This window comes from Glandiceps talaboti, chromosome 16 (genome assembly GCF_964340395.1).
Source record: "Glandiceps talaboti chromosome 16, keGlaTala1.1, whole genome shotgun sequence".
In the NCBI taxonomy this organism is placed as follows: domain Eukaryota; kingdom Metazoa; phylum Hemichordata; class Enteropneusta; family Spengelidae; genus Glandiceps; species Glandiceps talaboti.
Window position 1 is genome coordinate 3,448,261 of NC_135564.1, and position 21,394 is coordinate 3,469,654.

General features: G+C 34.5%; 1 protein-coding gene across 1 annotated transcript in view; it reads left to right on the top strand.

The window, feature by feature from the left end:
• LOC144447850 (atrial natriuretic peptide receptor 2-like) overlaps positions 1-21,118 on the top strand; it is a 52,724-nt gene extending 31,606 nt beyond the window's left edge. The window contains exons 3-21 of the mRNA XM_078137970.1: positions 1,146-1,267; positions 1,970-2,105; positions 4,881-4,989; positions 5,547-5,659; positions 6,959-7,037; positions 8,371-8,491; positions 11,381-11,539; positions 11,875-11,979; positions 13,460-13,531; positions 13,860-14,025; positions 15,226-15,375; positions 16,067-16,241; positions 16,928-17,068; positions 17,365-17,488; positions 17,829-17,897; positions 18,211-18,385; positions 18,794-18,892; positions 19,151-19,242; positions 19,596-21,118. Coding sequence (XP_077994096.1) covers positions 1,146-1,267; positions 1,970-2,105; positions 4,881-4,989; positions 5,547-5,659; positions 6,959-7,037; positions 8,371-8,491; positions 11,381-11,539; positions 11,875-11,979; positions 13,460-13,531; positions 13,860-14,025; positions 15,226-15,375; positions 16,067-16,241; positions 16,928-17,068; positions 17,365-17,488; positions 17,829-17,897; positions 18,211-18,385; positions 18,794-18,892; positions 19,151-19,242; positions 19,596-19,703 — 2,315 coding nt within the window. The 3' untranslated portion in view covers positions 19,704-21,118. The remainder of the gene's footprint in view (positions 1-1,145; positions 1,268-1,969; positions 2,106-4,880; positions 4,990-5,546; positions 5,660-6,958; positions 7,038-8,370; positions 8,492-11,380; positions 11,540-11,874; positions 11,980-13,459; positions 13,532-13,859; positions 14,026-15,225; positions 15,376-16,066; positions 16,242-16,927; positions 17,069-17,364; positions 17,489-17,828; positions 17,898-18,210; positions 18,386-18,793; positions 18,893-19,150; positions 19,243-19,595) is intronic.
• The last annotated feature ends 276 nt before the right edge of the window (positions 21,119-21,394 follow it).

A 21,394-nucleotide genomic window follows, 5' to 3' on the forward strand; every position in this document is an offset into this window, starting at 1 on the left:
AAGGCAGTGGTTTAATGTTTCTCGGTTTTGGAATGGCATTGGTTATTGTCGAATGTGTACTTTAGTACGTGCAACCTTTTAAAATTATTATGCCCTAGTTCCTATTATATGACATTGGCTCTAGGCGTTTACTAATGATTATAATAACTATTCGTTTTCAAAAACTGAGATATGGTTGTTAATTTCACTAGCAATTTATCAACATCCATAAAATTTACAGATAGGGTCAATAACTTTGAAAATGAACTGGGGAACGAGGCATTTGATTTATGCTGATGTAGTAACTGTAATGGATACGAATTGTCGATTTGTCGTCATACACAATGGGAATTCCAATTTTTATCGTCAGAGTGAAATACGGTCTGCATTACAGCAATTTAGAAAGGATATTTTATTAGCAGCCGATTGAATTCTTCAGTGGTTATGATCACAAACCTATAATTCATGACATATGGCAATACAAGGTTAACAACAACTACAAGTGATATTTTAGTCTTGCATCAATGCAATTTTACACGTACCAGTTACAATAATGAATAGGTATGCTGTCATTTACACACTCAAGTGAACAACAGTATGTGGTTTTTGCAATCTTAATAACTTTTAAATCAGGTAATCAGAATGAGAGATCTTCTGATTTGTACATTTCTGAGCGCTTTATTATATTCCGTGATTTTTACAAAGCCCCGTCGTCAAATTTAATACACATAATCTAGTTTGTCATCCGGATATTACATATCTACCCTGTATCAAATCAAACGCATTGTATCGCTACGCTATATTTATCATTGAATGATGACTTTTATTTGCAATTTTGAAAATTGAAAAATATGATCTTTAGTAATACCATATAAATCTCATAAGAGAATACAGCGACTTTCAATTTGAAAATGCTATTCATAGTGTAATTACTCATAATATAGAACAAGCTCTTGCTAAATGAATGTAAGCGTAAGGATTCACAAGCAAAATATTTGGTTACGATTTCAAAACATGTATAAATATCCGTTAGTAAGCGCTTAACTTTTCAGTTGTTTTCTCAATAGGCCCAAGACCAATATTGAGTCGAGGTAATGTGTGTATCTTGCTGTGATTTCCTTAAAAATTCATTTCTATTAACTTGACAAGTTATTTTCTTTCAACAGGGTTGTTAGACGTTAATCTGCTGGAGCCCCACGAAGACCCCGATTATGACGATTTTAAAGTGAGAACGAGAGAGAAAATGAAAGAAGCCCCATTCTATTATGATATGCCAGATAGCGATGAGGTAATTGTATTGATTTATGACATAAACGTTAGTATCTGGATGTTAAAACCATAGTAACTGTTATCACAGTGATTCCCCACGTACGGCTACAATTTAACAAGGTATGACTTCTTCCCAACATATGTATTACCCATAAAAAACATTGAAATTGAATTGAATTGAATTGAAATTTATTTCATCAGATAACAAAAAACAAAACAATAAATAAATAAATAAATAATACATTACACTTTCAAACAAATTGGACAAAAGGAAATATACATGTGTTATCTAATGGGGACCATGAAAATAGTTCAGCAGAACTAGTCGTGTCCATGGCCCGTACATTCAATTTTAGATTAATTCAAATTCATAAATGGACGCAACGAAGAAAATTAAGTCAAAAATGTAACTCCCCATCATCTTGAGTGTTAATTTAGAGCTCATAGCTCATATCTTTCAACGAACCATGCTAGTACATGCACCTTGAAGCAATTCGTATCATAGTACTTCTTAGTTTTAACCTTTACAGATTAATTTGACACTAATACTATACCCTAGCTAATAGGATAATTTGTGCCAGGCATTTTCACAACAATTTATACTTGCATCCTGAAATGAATTTTATTGTTAGCAGTTTAATACTGTATAAAAACATTTCACTCATCTATCAATTTATACCCAGTAATCTACAGTTAATATTCTTCTTTTTATGCTTTCTAGATAATTATGGAAGGGACTATGATATATGATGCCATCTTGCTTTATGCTGCAGCGCTGAATGATAGTCTTTCGGATGGAGTTTCGGATAATGACGGATGGAACATTAGTAAAAGACTTTTCGATAGGAAATTCCAAGGTAAAACGAGAAATAAATTGGTAATCTATTCTAAGGTATCACAGTCGAAGTAACATATTAGGTTGCAGTTTCCCAATTAAAGACTTCAATTTTTGCTGTCTGTTCGACTCTCTGCTTAATAGTTCGAAAATGTATTTAGTTGTGATGAGCAGATACTTCTTTTGACATCACTGTTATATAACTAGCCAAGATATAAATAGGATTGTTCTCAAGAGGAAAGACAGCATGTAAGTATATGTTATTTACCAAATACCATAATTATATATCTTTCTGCGAGAGGTCATTCTTTGATAATAACAGCAAACCAGACGCGAGCCATTATACTGGAAAAAATGACAGAGTTGTGGAACAGTCTTTGGCAAATGACACGTTTATACGCCACATGCGACTACGAATTCGTCATTAAATATCCCGACATAATATCACTTCCATGTTATATACTGTCGAGCCTAGCATCATACATATCTAATGACTATAATGTAGTTGTTTTTAACGGCCATCGTCGGTTGTCTTCGTACATTTTTCATTTGAGGTTGAATTTCTGACTAGTTCCTTCTGACACAAAATACACGTTCTAAAAAGTTGTGACAATGTTAAAAACAATATCTTGTACGGTTTACATTGAATAAGGCAGTCGAAATGCCGTATTTCTGAATATGTTTACGTGGGGGATTTGATGACCACTTGATATAATAAGCAAATAAATGCGACAATTGGAGAAAAATAACTCGGCATATCTGCACGACTCTCGACCAATCAGATTGCGAGATTGGTGACGCATAAGGGAGTTCAAACATGTGAGTTTGTCTTTTGTCGTCTCAAAATATGTATTGAGGTAAAGCATAGCTGAATGTCATTACAAAGATTTATCTCAGTCACATAATAGTTTAGATTATGAGACGCAGTTTGATTAACCACACCAAAACGTCTAATAGAATATTGACAACTAAGTGGCAAGGGATTAGAATTTCCATGTTCTCACACTCGTATCAAAATAAGAGAAACCAATAGTAATTCGACATTGTTGTGAGCTCCGTCATCGTAACCCCCAATGCGTTCCAAATGAAATTGTTAATCCCTATGCAGAGTCATGAAATCTCCAGAACGTCTCTGTAGGTGCTTCCAAGGAGACTTGTCACCTGACTGCATGCAGATGCAATGCAATGGAAACCTTATTGGAAATGAAATGAAATTGAGTCTATAAATCTTTGATAAACATAATATCTATTTCCCTTGTTTGATAATGTAAATATTATAAGGTTATTTATGGTTTAGCTAACAAGTCACAGTTTCAAGCTTTGCAAGTGCAGTGGAATACTCCTTAAGTTCACTGTTGTATCCTTTGTACTGTGCCCTAGTTTATAAAATAAGAATCTAATATAATTATTACTTTAATTAGATTCAACATGATCTCCTTGTTGACCTTGTGTAATGTAGTAAACCAATTCCTGTGTTCACGCTTCATTCACTTGAAAATTATGATTAAAACATGTCGTATTTTTGTACCTTACAAGTCATTTTTGAAGCTTTCGGAAATATAGCAGACTATTTCTTTTGCTCACTGGTCACTCACTCGAAAATGATGGTTAAAAATTTTGTATTCTTTCTACTATACCTTGGTTTATGAAACAGGAATCGAACAGAATTATTATCTAAACAACCGAGTAGATTTAACATAACCTTTACACTAGAAATTCTCCTAAATCGATAACGTCTATATTTCATATCTTTGAGAAGCCAATCCTGCCGTCAACATCTGCTGTAAGGTATTATCAAATTTCTAATACTAATGATTTGAGCTTTTTAATAGATCCGAATTTTGTCTTCTTAGTTTCTGATATGGTTTTTTACTTTACCAGATGGACAGGTGGACATCACATGTTCTTCTCGAGCTCTTATTTCTCACAAATTCTTGATAGAGAGACAGACAGTATCATTTCCCTAACTTTTTCTTAAATTTCTTAATATCTACTTGTGCTTCAATATTCAACACAATTATATCATGCATATTTCCAACATTCCTACTTTATGGAAACCACAGCTGATATATTTAAATATTGACACAAATGTTTAATAGCTCGTTCTATTTTTCAATATTCTCTCCTATGTATATCAATATTTTTGTTCCATTTTAAATGTATAGTCTTTTAGTGGTTACCTCAGAAAAACTGGAAACGTGTTGCGTAAGTGACAGGTAAAATAAATGTAGCCTTACAACCCCTTTTAAGAAATAAAATCAATTATACAAAAGTTTCTGAAGGCGTTAAGAATCATCACAAACGTCAACCATCGAATGATAATTGTCATTAATTTGTCAAGAACATTTCTATACATTTAAATTGTCCTCATTAGTTCCTTTTGGTCATAATATATAAAATATGATACCATTTATGATGTACAATGAGAATATAGCTTAACCATTGAAGGCAATAAAGATGCGCTGGGTAACTAGAGACCGTCCAGATCATTGAGTTGGTACAAAGCATGCTTCATTGCACGTATACGGGCTAACGTAACTATATATATATAACACATACCTAGTGCAATCGTCCTCACGTATGCTTGTTGCTTAAACTAGACTAGTCAGCAATGCCCTTTGAATGAAGCCGATTGTGATTTCAGAGTTCAATATTTACCTTCTCCATTTCATTTGAAGTGTGTTAGCCCAGGTTAATTGTTGTTAAGGCAAACGTGTGAGACTGCAATGAACAGATGAACAGCAAATGTTGTTCGTTATATGGATCGTAACTGATCTTTATATTGATCTTGTTATAGGCATTACTGGTGAAGTTCACATTGACAAAAACGGCGACAGAGATGTAAACTATATGCTTAGAAACATACAGAATGGGTCTTATGTTAAGGTTGCAGAGTATTACTACAGGTAATTATTAGTACAAATACATTTAAATCATCTCTATAGTTAGAACAAGAATGCTTATATTGGGATTGGAAGTTACAAAACACGGGAGGTTATGCACACGTCGACATGGCGATTTCATTACTGACACACAGAGTTAGCCAATGCTGCCTTCCTTGGACTGCTAGTGAAAAATCGAAATTTCCTTCTTCATGCCAGATGAGCAATGGAGTACTTCAAATCATGGTAATTTGGAACGGACTATAAAACACAGTGTTGGATATCATAATAATGTAGTATCTATTGACTTGTATTTGTGAATTGGCCAAACACATGGTTTCTGTATGTGTAAGTCTAAGGAGAGTTATATAACAGTGTCCTTCAACATATGACAGTAAAGTAACAATGTATTACTTTTCGCCATGGGTAACTCTGATTAATGGATGTTAATATTTCTCGCGGTCAGGGGCACTGCTTTGAAATATCACCCAGATGCAATTTGTCTTTTTTACATTATTGGAACATCAGAACAAGCATTAATTCTCTTTCTTGAACTTACTGAATCATCTTGTCTTTTGCAGTCGGAATACTTACGAAGACATAGGTCGCTCTATTATATGGCCATCCGGTCGTACTACACCACCGAGAGATCGCCCAGCTTGCACCGGAGAAATCTGCTCGACAAGAAACTTCGGTGAGCATTCAGATTTAGAGGCTTAATATGTAGGTAGATTTTTATCTGTCACTCACAATATTAACGAAATAATGTCATTCGTATTTTTGGAATTGTTGTTACTTCTTTACAATGTGTTATTTAAAAAAAAACAAGATTATTGCAACTGTGATGAAATCAAACATCGCTATGTTTATTTATCAATTTCTGAGTTAGTTAAATCTTTTGTTATTTTATTTCTATTTGATGTAAATACATTTCGCTAAAGTCACTCTCTCCATACCGTGAAAAGAATGTGCTCTTATTTCACTTTTGAGCGAATTCAAAGAAATAAAAATGTGATTATGTTTCTTCGGATCTATTCTACTCGGTTGATTCTTAGACAAGCGCACAATATTTATCTTCTTACATTGATTTCTTTGATAATGTCAACATACAATATTGTAATCCGTATGGCATATTGTAAGACTAAAACAGATGATCTTCTGAAGAGACGACATGAATTAAAAAAGTAAAATCCATTCGTCTTAAAGGGAATGGTGATATTTTGCTGATTTGAATATATGAACTTGGTTTGCGCACTTTACCAAATATCGGTTATTATTTGTTATAATTCTTAAGTTGGTAAATTTTTACCACAAATGTTATATTAAAGTACTGATCCTCATGTGTGGTGTTTTGTAAATATCAGAACAAATGAGTACGAAAAGTCCAAAAATAAATACAAATCTGAAAGTTTCAATACATTAGATCTAGCACTGCGACGAAATGAATGATCATACTAACAATTTATGCCACATTTAAGTTGTTTCCATGTAACAAGGATCCGACTATAACTTTCTTTTTGTCAGTTCTGTATGTCTATATTGCACTTTTTGCATAAGGGAGAGAAGGTTTCGGAGGGGGAGGCGTCAGTGTATAAAAAAGTATGCTACTAAATAAGACAGACCCTTTATAATAGTAATCTATAATGTTATTCGTTGCAACTGATTAAATGTAAGCTATGTTTTACTTGGAAGACGTTTTCTATCATATTGGCCAAAATGACATCAGACAATGACAGTATTGATTGTAAATAATGTCAACTAACCTAAGACACAAATACACTTATTACCCTACTGAAACGTGTTTTTAAGGTAATAATAATGTGAAAAACGCAAGTATATTCAAAATTCCTATTTTTCAAGGAAACGATTTCTGAAAACGAATGCAAGTTCTGCAATATATATATATATGAATATAATGTGAGTGTGCCAACTTGTAGAAGTTGGAAAAGTTCACCTTATATTTTCAAAGTCGCACTTACATTTCTGTTGACAGATCAAGTCTCAGTTGTGGCTGTAGTGTGTTCCATTATCGGTTTAGGCATCATTGGCGTCATTGGTTATATCGTATACAGGTGAGTTATATCAGCTGTGAACCATACCTGTCGTGCATTTCCATAATATTACATGAAATAAAAGAGATTGAAGTGAGCAGTATACAACAGACAGCGCTACAGTTTAACAACATCATAATACTGGTGAAAAAGGCAAACATCATTGCAATATAATTGCTGCATGCCTTCTGATCATATAGACGACATACCACTATTTGGAACCTCACCCATTGCAATATCATGCTTATATTTTAAAAATACACAGTCACGTTTTATTTGTTTCTCTTTTTCTTTCATGTGACGCGTTAGCTACGTATCCACACGAAGTGTCTTTCCGAGACATTTGCGTTTTTCATGTTTTTGGTAAGGGGAAATCATCCACAGCAACAGCTGCTATTCTAAACCTAATTCAATAGATGTTTATTCACTCAATTCCTCTTCTAATTCTCGCATACTTACTATATATTTAGCATACCCCTTATACTTAGTAATTGTCTTTGTTCAAGCTACCTTTGTTTTTATTCATTTCGAATTGACAATCTTTCAGCCGTTTGTCTGGCTTTGTTGTGCTTATATTTTACGTTACTTTTCTTTCATCAAATAATATTTTCGAAGAAAAAGAGCTATATATTTCAAGAGCTATGATTCTTAGCATGCACTGACTTTGCAACTTGGGAATGTGCTTTTGTGGCTACGTTGTTGCGCGTTACGAATGTTTTTTTTGAATGTTAGGCTTTCTGTTAGATAAGTGTGCGATGGTAAAGAACGACCTTCTCTCGTCCGTGGTTAATTCAACAATTAATGAAATCTAATTTTAAAATGTTCAACCGATCAAACATCAATTGTACTGTTTAATATTAATCTACAGACCAAACGAATTCTGTCTCTAAATCAACATACTAAGGTAGTCTTCAGTAACTGCAAGGTGGGGAGGGTTAGGAGAATTAGAAGGTTTTTATATTGTATATAGTTGCATGAACAATATCAATGCACTCGTATTCACAAAGTATGGGGATATTTTGTAATGATACAGTCGTGCACATACAATTAATTAGTCCCGTAATTTCCTTTCACAAAGGTGGCGGTACTCAATGTCATTTGTGGAAAGCGGAAGTAACGTATTAAATTTTTGATAAAATTCGAAGAAATTTAAGGAATCCATTGTTAAGTGTAAGAACAATTTAAACTTGATTACACATGAGAGCAGCTATTAGACCCTGATTTTGGAACATGTACATTACTGACGACGGGTGTTGTCTCTCATTACGACTCGCCTCATTATTGGACATGAATAATTCCACAAGTGCGAGTACACATATCTATCCATCTAACGTTGTTCTATCGATTTATACAGGAATCGTAAATACGAAGAAGAACTAATGAATAAACTATGGAAGATCGATTACTATGATATATCATTCACATCCACGGGAAGTAAAAGTCACTTCGGAAGCAAATTAAGTCACACGAGTAAGGTAGGAGAAGTCAACTATTTTTAGGTTACGTTGAATCGTATATCGTTATTCGTTCGGCCTGACCGTGTTAAGTAAGTAAAGGATGAATGTCAAGATGCTATTACAGTAAGAAAGTTTCAACCGGTTGCTCACATTTAGTGAAAAAAAACTGTTGTTTATTGGTGTGTGTGTGTGTGTGTGTGTCCATGCGTTTGCGTTGGTTTCTGTTTGTACGCGTGTTGGTCTTTGTTTGAGTGCATGTGTGTTTGTTTGTTTGGTTATGCGTATAATTTTGTGTATTTGTCTCCGTGTACGTCCATAACAATATGACCTTTTTACATAGATCTTTAAATGCATACGGTTTTACAAAATATTCTAATCGCTAGAAATTCAATACAGCAACTGTATGGTGCTTCTGAAACTATATAATTATACTCATTTGAGATGCGAACACGACGAGGAAATCATGTCGTTTAGTTTTCACTTTCAGCCCTGATAGCCGTATAAAACGATTCGCCCTTGTTTTAAAACGGCCGTCGAAATTTGTGACTAAAATAATTGTAAAAATAAGAAACCCTGTCCAGCAGCGATATACTGTTTGTGTTATGACAGGTGACTTGAAATCATCCATTTATAAATGTGTGAGAATTTTTTAGATATCTTTTAGGGCCATTTAACTGACTTGATCCCATAGTATTTGTTCAAGTCTTTCAGCTGAAAACTTGTAAATTATTCACCACCGTTACTTTACATTTTAACCACGATGGCAGATACTGTAGCCTTAAGGGGAAGATTAGAGTGATTGAATTATGAATAGCACTGATAACAGTTGTATTATGGCATTTCAATATCATTTCTTGGTATTGATAGAGACTTCTAGAATTTTCCAGATACTCTTCCACGGGGTGTTATAGTAAATACAAGCTACCATCCATCCACTGCATTGTATTGATGTTGAGACTGTGGCCCTTGTGAATCTTATTTCTGTGCAAGACGTGAAGCATTTGAATTGCTCCAGTCAGTCATGGATTATTAAAAGTTTAATTATCCGCTTCATATATGCTTTGATACCATACCCATTTCAACGTTACAATGCACACGTTCAATTAGATCATTCTGATATCGCTATATAAAATCACCCCAAGACCGTGTGACGTCACAGGTTACAAATCTCCTACTAGAGCAAACGTATCTAAATCCGCCAAGTTGACAATCAGCCTAATGGCTTTAAAAAAGGCTTGTCATTGAACTCATTTGAATAGCAGAAGCATAATAACACTTGGTATGGAGGGGGGGGGGGGTAATTGTGTCAAGGCACTATTCCATACAATTGCTTTGAAAAAAATGTAACACTAGCCTTGAAATGTCATTGGCTGAGATTAGCCTTGTATTTGCATCGCATGTGATCCTGTTTATTTCCGTTACAAATTTTATTTTATGTTTAACTCATATTTAACCCCATGAGTCTTAGCGTAGCTAGAGTAGGTCCCCTTAAGTCCAAAGCAAAACATTGTCATAGTATACCACTCGTTTCATAACAAAGGGACCGTTAACAAAGGCAGTTTTATGAAAGAGTGTTTTCTATAGATTGGAGAATGGAATGAACGCTTAATGCACAGACATGGCTTCAGGTTTCATTTTGCAATCCTTTATCTGTGTTTAAGTTTAATTCATTCGGACAGTTTAACTTGGTAAAATGTGCTAAGGGCACATATTTCAGATTTCAAATGATATTCCAACGTCGATAACGTAAGAAAAATAATTTCAAGCTGATGATCACCAGGGTCTGTACGTGTAATGACCTGAGCCATATGTGCAATGGCATGCACCTTGTTGAGAAAAACAACACAAAGGGTAATTACTATTTTTTTTCCAGTTTATCGCGAAGTTCATATCTACAAACACCAATAGTCTAGACGCCGATAACAAAATATCAAGACGTCTTTAACATGTTTGAATGCTTTCATAGCTGAGGAGTGGCTACAGACAAATGAAATACACATTTTAGGAAAGAAGTGAACACCACATCAAATATTTCACCATGAAAGAACCAATCACACTGACTCTGTAGATACAAATTAAGGGAATGCCTCATATGGTCCTATTATCTACTAGTACTAAGTTCATATTCTTCGTAGAATCTCTGGTGTGATCGATACTTTCATATACGTCATTCAGCCAAAACTTGTCTTTGTTGAACACCCATCGCCATGGCGTAATGTAATGTAATGTAATGTAATGTAATGTAATGTAATGTAATGTAATGTAATGTAATGTAATGTAATGTAAACGTCTTAATCAAATACATCATGATAATGGTATCGGATGATCACGTGTAGAACAAATCATGTAATTCTATAATGGGAGGAAGGGATTTTATATTGCCACTAACAGTATTTTCAAGTGAAACTTAGAACATTTTTACGTGATATTTCTGATCGAGACATTGGACAGATAAGTAGCAGGTTTGACATTTAGGTATGTGTATTGCCTCGATTTCATGTTCGGCTTTGGAAAAGAAATGGAAAAGATACGGGAGCTCGAGGGGGAAAAGAAGATAACAGGGGATAAGAAGAGGGTAGAAATATATGGAAACAACGAGTCGAGTGAGGTCAGGAAAGAAAGGAAGGAAATGGGAAATAAAATTAGCAATGGAAAGGAAGGAGACAGGGTTCGGGGGAAGGAGGAAGAACAAATACTTCGAGAAAGGAATATAATAGACGAGAATTGTAAATAGGGATTGGGAGGAGCTACAGACGTTATAAAAGTTAGAACTGAATATGCGATCACAAAGAAAGACCCAACAGGAAATTTGTTTTGTTTTTTTATCCAAACCGAATATGTCTAAGATGTACTTATGCCACATTACTAAACATTTCTACCTATCTATCTCACGTTTTATGTCAACAGTTCAGTGGAGATACAGCTATACACAGCACTACAAACTCCAACGACGGAAATCAAATGTTCACAAGGGTCGGTCGTTACCAGGGCAACTTGGTTGCAATCAAGCAAGTTCGAAAACGGAGTGTACATGTAACACGCGATTTACTCATGGAATTCAAAGAAGTAAGGAAATGAATGTACAGGAGTACTACAGTGCACAGTTTACTGTCAATGTCTATATATTAGAGTGTTGTAGTGATTTCAAAAGGAAGAAGACACGTCATGACCACCGCTAGTTTGTAAATGTCGCGTCGGCCTTGTTTGAGAGGAAGAACAAGAACAAATTAACTGAATTAAACAGCTAGTGGAAATCTGTTTTATGTGGTATAAATGGTGCACTCAATTTTGTGTTACAGTTCCTCTCATGCATTCAATTTTCTGGTGCAACTCCTCTATTGTTAGTTTTGGCTTTGTATAGTAACACTCCCTTCGTTTGTTTTTCTACTTCATTCTAATAGTTGCGGGATATGCGACATGGCAATATCAACCAGTTTGTTGGTGCCTGCATCGACCCACCAGATATATGCATTGTCACACATTACTGTAGTAAGGGGAGTTTGCAGGTAAGCTATTCGTCAAAATTTACAGTGACTGCACGGGATATAACTTGAATTGTGACACATTTTGGCTAAGGTTAGTGAAGCCTACTTTACCGTTAAGCTAGAATGTGCAACGTGGACAAATGTTCCTGAAAATTAAAGTTATTCAATTCTAACTTTGTTACTGGTCCCTTTTTAAATAATAAACGAAATTTGGGGATTCACTGTCTTGTTTCCAAGGAAAATGACAATTATTATTCCCATACAGTTAACGGAGTGGCCATATTGGATTCTAAAATGACTAGAAATGACACATTCTACGTTAACATGTCTTAAAATTGGAATTGGGACATTTTTTTGGCAATGCTTTGTTAGGTAAAACAATTTACTCGTAATATCGTACACCTGAATTGTATTGAATCACCTGTGGGTGAACGTATTTGGGCTCCGCACAAAAACAGCGCCCACAACGGCGACCATGATATCATCCTGTTACTGCACTATTTACGGATAGCCGCATCACAGTCCCTTCACATCACAGTCCCTTGGACTGTGATAGTGGTACTGTGGCCGCAGTCATGGTGATGACAAGACGTACTACTGATTTATTTACGAATTATAGTTCACGTGGGAGCAAATCGTCACAGACGCGAAATGTATAGTTCAAGTGACTTTCAAACTGTCTGCAAGACAAGAACTCACCCCTTTACATTGTACACTGTACGAGTGCAGTTGGTGTCCGTAATCCATTGGTTAAATTGCGTTAGTGTAGGTTGTCAGTTTCTTGTTTTGAATCCAATACCGGACCACACTACGCACAGTGGCCTTTAAGCACAACAGCCACAAGTAGTATCAGCCAATTCCAGGCCTGGATGCGAAGCTCATGTTTGCTGGATTAAGGAATACTAGTATGTGTATCCGCTTAACGCTGATTAGGTACACAGAAACCTTAGCAGATGTTTAGCTGTCGACATGTAAATTAGCGACCTGTCATCACCAAAAGGTCCCTGACCTATGACTGTCATCACCATTGATCCGAAAGGTCACTAGTACTGTAAACTTAAAAGTATATTCATTCAAAATCAAACTTTCGTGACGTATGTGATGATATATATATATATATATATATATATATATATATATATATATATATATATATATATATATATATATATATATATATATATATATATATATAGTTGAGTCAAGATGTTTTAGTGATAATTTAGTTTGTATATTAAATAAATCAAATGTCAGTTCAACTCAGATAATACGAAGCAAGCATGGAAGTAGAACTACTACTTCCATGGAAACAAGTAAGTCATCATATTTGAACCATGGGGTTCTACTTCCATGCTTGAACTTGAAAAACACATTATCTGAAGTCAAGTTAAATCTGAGTGACACTGACCAGCATTTTATCGAGCCTTTTCTCAGTAGCTTCCACAAGTTTTGTGGCATCTCTTTCCAATATGATTGTATGTGTGTCTTGTTCTCTTCACAGGACGTCTTAGAAAACGATAATATAAAATTAGATTGGTTGTTCAAACTATCATTTGCATCAGACATTGCAAAGGTAAGTGTTATAAACTTGAACCTCGAACTTTGACCTGACCTGATATTGAGGTACATCATTTATTAACGTAGTGGTCGTTGCATAACAGGAATATAAATGGTTTGAAAGAATCTGACACAGTAAGACATTTTGCAATACTGTATGTCAAATTTGTAAGAAAACGAATATATTTTGTTCAAATGGAAATTCATCTGTGTTGGTAAACCATAGTATTCAATTTAACCTGTGATTTTGTATTTGGCCACCGGGGGCGCTGTTTCAGATTTTTATAAGAAATTATTCACGTTCTCTCTGACAGTCTTTCGATTTGTCCCTTTTTTCGTTCAAGGGTATGGCATACTTACACGCGTCACCAATCCATTCCCATGGTAACTTGAAATCGACCAATACACTAATAGACAGTCGATGGGTCTGTAAAATTACTGATTTCGATTTGATTAAATTTAAAGAAGGCCAGACAGAAATTAAATACTCCGAGTATGCGGAATATGCACGTAAGTATTACTAGCATAGTAACCAGTCAGCTGAGAAATCATGTCGAGTGTGGTCTACAAATTATTATGGATATGAACTGAAATTGGTCAATTCCGAAATATGGGTTATATCCCCCTGTTGAGTTCATACAATGATTCCTTTTATATGCTAACTGATAAGATATCTGATGTATATACAGTTTTATGCATCCAACTGTTACTTGTATACTATGCAAGTAATTAGTTATGGAGGCCAGTGAGGGCAACACCTGTTCTAGTCGATTCTCATACTCAGTTCTGTTTATGCTAGTTTACATATTTCAGGTTAAAAGGTCATTTGAAGAAAGATTTGAGTGTTTTCTCAGTTTGACGAGAGAAATGTGAAGTCAAAAATGATCAATATCACACTTCTTTAAAAAATCAAAGTTTGCATTAGGTCAATTATATACATCACTTTACTTATCTGTAAGTATAGGACTGAATATTTTACTGTCATTGTATAGCACTTCACCATTGAGTAATCGTGAACTATAGTGAGTCGTGAACCACACAACGGTGATGTGACTGTCAGATATAAAAAGGAAGACGTCACGTGATCCATGTAGGAAAAAAACCGCGTATTAATTCCTTTAGTTTTGGGATGTGGGTTTTGACCAAAATACGTTTTCATCCAATAAAAACGATTTCAGATTTATCAAAGTAAAAATGTGTCATGATTGTACTTGTACTATGTATACTTGTTACGTATATGCTTGTTTGGGGTAAAATCGAAAGACATTAATCTGTCACCTGGAGATAATGTAACTTCATTTTGCACCAAGAAATACTAGTAGCTCACCCAAACTTTCGCCAGGTATCCACTATGAACTACTAGTATTTCTTAGTGCAAAATGAAGTTCAATTTATGAACATGTACTGAACATTTGCCCAGATATGCCTTCATCATTCTATAATGTAACTTGTTTTACACCTTGGAGTTTTCGAGAAATGGCTTTTCCTTTTTAAATCGAAGCCTTTTGTTTAGCATATCTTAATTTTGCTGATATGAAATTGTCAATGAATTCCGAGCATTATCAATTTTGGCCAGTTTATTTTTAAACGGGTGGGGATCTGAGGCTAAACACTGAGTAAAATGAATTCACTTTTTCAGTCTACATGTTGACGTTGCTCCTAATGCAAATGATATATTTACAATATTTAAATCATTTGTTTTCAAAACAGGGAGACTTTGGACAGCTCCAGAACTATTAAACCTGGATCCCATACCACAATCAGGAACACAGAAAGGAGATGTCTACTCGTTTGGTATTATTTTACAAGAAATATTGGTTAGGGGAGGACCGTTCTGTATGTTTAATATGGAACCACGAGGTAAAGATATACAGATTCATTAATATGAACATATGGTCATGAACGTCAAAGGTTCCATGAACATTTGACTATTATGAATATTAATATTATTAATAATAATAATAATAATAATAATGATGTTAGTTTTTATATAGCCTTCCCACTCTGTGCTCAAAGGCCTTTACAATTTTTACCCCTGGCTCGGATCCATATCGGCACAATGGCCCTTTATACTTCCTCAATTCCATGGGGAGCATACAATCCATTGCCGCCTCTATAAGTATAAGTGTATAGGATTAAAGCATTCACACAGCAACCTCTATCCTACCAGGTCTCCAATTATACAGTTGGGTTGACCGGGGCACAATCCTGGTTCAAATCTTGCCCAAGGACTTTAGCTATTCAAAAACAAACGGCAGCGACAGGGATCAAACCTGCAACCTGCAAATTCCAAGTCGGCCACTCTAACCATTCGACTATCATGATTCCATTGTGATCATGACGTCTCGATAAGATGATGATTTCATGTTTATTCTCCTTATAATACATTCAAAGCTCCCGTTATTTTTAATTTACACCTGTCCTTTTATTCTTATCTTCTATATTGCCATGTTTTCATTATATTTGTTTTCTGCTAGTTCTTGTCACAGTCAACGTTTTATCATTTCTGATTAACTTGTATTAACGATACAACGCGGATTTTATCTGACAGAAATTATTGACAAGGTCAAAGAAGGTCAAAGCCCTTATTTTCGACCAAAGGTTCCAATGGATTCAGGTGATGAAAGAATATTAGATTTAATGAGGATTTGTTGGGAACAAATACCCGCCTTTCGACCAAATTTCAACACCATAACAGATTCCTTGAAGAAAATGAACAAGGGGAGGTAAGAAATTGAAAAGTATTTTTTGTTATATTGTATGTAGGCTGTAAGATACGATGTGTAGAGTTACCTTATCAACAACCAATTAGAGGTTTGCTTATGGCTGACAGACACAATGTATACTACCGTCCGTAGCTGTGGTGTATGTATAAAGACACTTCAGAAGAAAGGAAGAATCGCATTGTTTAGTGTGAATCAAACCATAAGGTCTACATTCACTAACGAAGAAACAAGTACAGTGTTTAATAACAGCAAAGAATGAAGCATATACCACCACAAGAGCTCGGGGATTTGTGTAGAAACGTATAAACGATGCAAATAAGAGCTATGCTAGGGAGTGCAACCCAAATGCCACTCCTAACCGAACCTTATCCCAACTCCTTAGCTTGAATATAAATACGTTCTTATTGTAATATGGATCGCTGGTTTACAATCTTGGGAAACAACTTTTAGTCTAAACTTTAGCAATACAGACGTAAAAGCTGAGAAATGTACGTAATATTACTCCATGTTTAGACATGTACCATCAACTTATGACACGTTTCACTATTATTATTTACCTAGTTTTTTTTTTCACTTAAAGGATCATTAGATACTAGTATTCCCATGGTTACTTTATTTGGTAAGCAGAAATTCAGTTCGTTTACCACGTCTACATCTTTTCAAAGAATAAATCTTTATGTTTATAGACAAACAAACTTAATAGATAACATGATTAGTATGATGGAAAAATATGCAGATCATCTGGAAGATCTAGTGGAGGAAAGAACGCGACAACTTGCGGACGAACAAAAGAAAACAGACGAACTTCTGTACAGAATGTTACCAAGGTGAGATAGTTTAGCGCCCTCTATGGAGAAGTTGTACAAATAAACGTATTATATAGCGTATGTATGTATGTATGTATGTATGTATGTATGTATGTATGTATGTATGTATGTCATTGCGTGCATATATTGACGATATATGTTTGCGATTATATAATTATATATACGTGTGCGCGCGTGTGTGTGTATGTGTTCTTCTGTTTGTTTGTTTGTTTGTTTTGTTGATATACAGCTCTGGATAAATCACCTAGAGACCGCTCGTTTCACTATATTTTTTGCTTTCTTCGCCAACACAACAGGCCTGTGGCAGAACAACTGAAACAGGGTCGAGTTGTGGAGCCGGAAAATTTTGCAAAAGTAACGATATTCTTCAGTGATATTGTGGGATTTACACAGTTAGCGGCATCAAGTTCGCCTATGCAGGTATGCCAAATTATTCCAGATACTAAGTAAATAATAACGGGTGCATGGTAACTAATGTATATTTTTTATTGTGAATCAAGTACACGAAAGTGGGTGCCTCACAACGTGGCAAGCAAAATGCCACTAATCAAAATCGTGTTAGTGATAGTGTTCCAACCTTAAAACCTATCCAGTGACACTTTTAAGTTTACGTCATACATAAAACCGTTGAGAATTATAATAAAACTCACAGTTTAAGACCGAAATACGCAATATTACTATTAAAATAAGTATGAGAACAGACCGTCTGGCAAATCTACATTACATGTGTAATTAATGTCGTGTATATTTTTCGTTTTAGGTTGTCGATGTGTTGAATGACCTTTACACGTGCTTTGACACAATTATTGAGAATTATGATGTCTATAAGGTGAGTTGGAACTGAGAAAATGTCATGCATCATGGTAGAAATAGAATAAAATGGAGGAAGCTAGAGTGGTAGTCTAGGTATGGAAGTAAAAGAGAGCAGTACTGTTTTCATATAACATAGCCTTCAACCTCAGGAGACATGATTTGAATAATTTCATCTGAACTAAATTTTTTTTAGTTTTAAAATTGACACCATAGCCTTGACATTAATCAAATATTTCAAAAATACATAGCTTTGACAAAGACCAAAATCTAAGTTTTTAAGCTGGTTAAAACCATAATTTTGACCTTGTTCTAATGTTTCTGTTTTTAAGGTTGAAACCATTGGCGATGCATATATGGTGGTAAGCGGTCTACCACTTAGAAATGGGTACCGCCATGCAGGTGAAATTTGTACAATGGCGTTAGATCTACTAAGCTCCATGAGGAATTTTAGAATACGTCATCGTTCCGATGCACAGTTACAGTTGAGGATCGGTATACATACTGGTAAGAAACCATTTTGAAGAAGAAACCAGATTGAAATTTCAGAAAAGACACACATGCGCGTACAGATCTTTAACATTCTTTGCGATTAATAACAACAAATCATCCAAAACACATGCCTGTGTCGTTGCCGCTATACCAAATGTTGTAATGTTAAGTTTTCATTATAATTATACTGGTGTATAATGAACAACAATGTCCAATAACCGTAAAACCAGCTAAATATTCAATGTATGATAATATTGATTTACTTTTTCTTAGCATGCAAAATAGAAACTATGAACATATTATTAATATTGATAAACTAACAGCAAATAAACGATGAATTATAAAAAAAAATAACGTCACATCTGTATAATTGTGGTACCTAGGCTAATGGAATATATGTTATTTTTTAATAAAAACCCCAAGGTCCCTGCGTAGCTGGAGTAGTTGGTCTTAAGATGCCTAGATATTGCCTATTTGGTGACACAGTTAATTATGCATCTAGAATGGAATCTAGTGGTGTCGGTAAGTAGTAATATGGTGCAACAACACCCATTATTACATTGTTTGTAAAAATTAAGTTTACCTTCGTCCTAGCATCCTCTCAATTTGATTGTCTCTGTTTTCCGCAATGTCAACTTTCCGTATAGAATATAAAATTGCAATGAACATTCTTAACACCATAGCGAACATATTCATCTTTCATTTCCACTGTAAATTTTAAGTTGTGAAAGCCTCATTTTTTAAATATTATTTTGATGACTACAATGACTCATTTTATAGCTTTAAGAATACACGTCAGTCCGGAATGCAGGGAAGTTCTGCAAAATATTGGTGGATTCCACCTTGAGGTCAGAGGTGAAGTTCTCATGAAGGTACGTTTTCATTTGTCTGGATAACAAAATGGTCGATGATGGAGCTGTTGTCAATGAAAGCATTGCAACTGTGTCTATTTAAATATAGACACATATCATTTTCAAACTGTACTCCTTTAAGCTTATATACGTAGAAATGGCATATCCGCCTGGACATACCATATATATACACACATCGGACCACTAGGTAATTGCAAGAGCAAACTAAACACTTCTCTATTCGCGCAAGCCTTTTTATGTAAGTTAACCCTTTCACTACCAATAAATTAAGTAATTGATTGATTTATTGGTTGATATTCTTTTGATTAGAAAATAATATCTACCATGTCTGTTTTTTTTTTTATTTTGAACAGGGAATAGGCAAAGTCAAGACTTATTTTTTGCTAAGTAAAGATAACTTTGTCAGTCCTTTACCAGATGTAAACAGAGCAGCATCCGCTGAAGAGCACGATTTCAAGTAAATCGTGACTATCTTTCGGCGGTGTGATGGACAAAGAACGATACACTGCCTTTGTAAATAACTCACGTGCTTGGGTTGGCAACCAGATTTAGAATTGAAAAAAAAATTGTATATGATTTTCTTTCTAATCGGGAGAATTGTATCCGAAAGCAAGCGAGCCAAGATTATCTTATGTATATACGGAACAGTGTGGACGTCTAAAACATTAAATTAATGTTCAGTAATTTTTATAATAATAACTCATTAATTGTGTAATAATGACTCATTAATTATGTAATAATGACTCATTAATTACAGATACAGATATGTCTACTTTAAAAAGAACACCGAGCGCAATAGTCCTATTACAGCAAATTGAAAATACCAAATCGCGATAACTAACGATGTGATATAAGCTATTCTCATTCAACTAAATATATAGGTTGGTCCTTTGCAGAAAGTCAAAAGTTTTTTTGGTTAAATTCACATGATCTGGAAGATTTGCTACCAGGCTATATCGTGAGACATTCCAAAGTCTCTGTATGAAGCATCCATGGGGATTTCGAGACATGTTAATTATTACAATTACCGGTGCCTCATGACGTCAGTATTCAAATTAGCTCAGGTGATTTAGGTTATGATGACTGAATTCAATGTTTTACAATGGTGCTTTTATTCACTACTTTTAGAAAACAATGTCATTGATAAAAAAAAAAGACAGAGTACAGTATTTTCAAGTTTGTCAAATCTTTATATAAATCGCTGGGAAAGTGGTCATTTTTGACCACCTTCCATATCATTGATGTAACGGTACTTTGTAAGGTATGATATTTTGTGATTTGGATGAACTGAAGAATTTCGACAATCGCGTTGATAACACTGTATATTTTAACGCCTTACATGTAACACTAAACAGAGTTCGTCTGACTTTAATAATCAGTGGCATAGTTTCCACTTTACTTCTTCTCATGAGATAAAAATGTTATTTTATCATTTTACTTGTTTTGAGTGCTAATACCATCGTCATCATGCAAGCTTGGTGTATGAGAATTATACAAGGAAAGATAACCTGAACGACTGATACGCCAAGCATAATCGACAGTAATCCATATGCAGACCACGTCCTATTTGGAAAGTGTGAAGCCCACTGGGCCCGGTATGTGTTTTGTACCTTTGATAAGCTTGTTTTAGAACTCACAAGAAAAAAATGAAGGAGACTGTGACATTAGGGGTTGATGATAGAATACAGGATAAAATTGATAGAACGGTAGACTTTGTAAGAGGCTTTATGCAGTACAGAATTGTTATATACCAGCTTTGAAAACAGCACGTTAAGTATGTATCGCCAAGACTCGGGTTTTGTAAGGGGTTTGGTGAATGTTATTTGATAAATGATACGTTTTAAAGGCCTAACAACTAGTTGGGTTTAAATGCCAGTCAACATGTATATATATATATATATATATATATATATATATATATATATATATATATATATATATATATATATATATATATATATATATATATAGATATATATATATATATATATATATATATATACATGTTGACTGTATATATAATGTACAAAGTACAATTCATATTTTACAAACAGGCGAACACAAAATATTGTGTTTTACAAAATGTATTGTTTGATAAAAGTTAACTTTGCTACATACCAGAAAGTTGAGAGATCGATAGATTTGAGCTAGT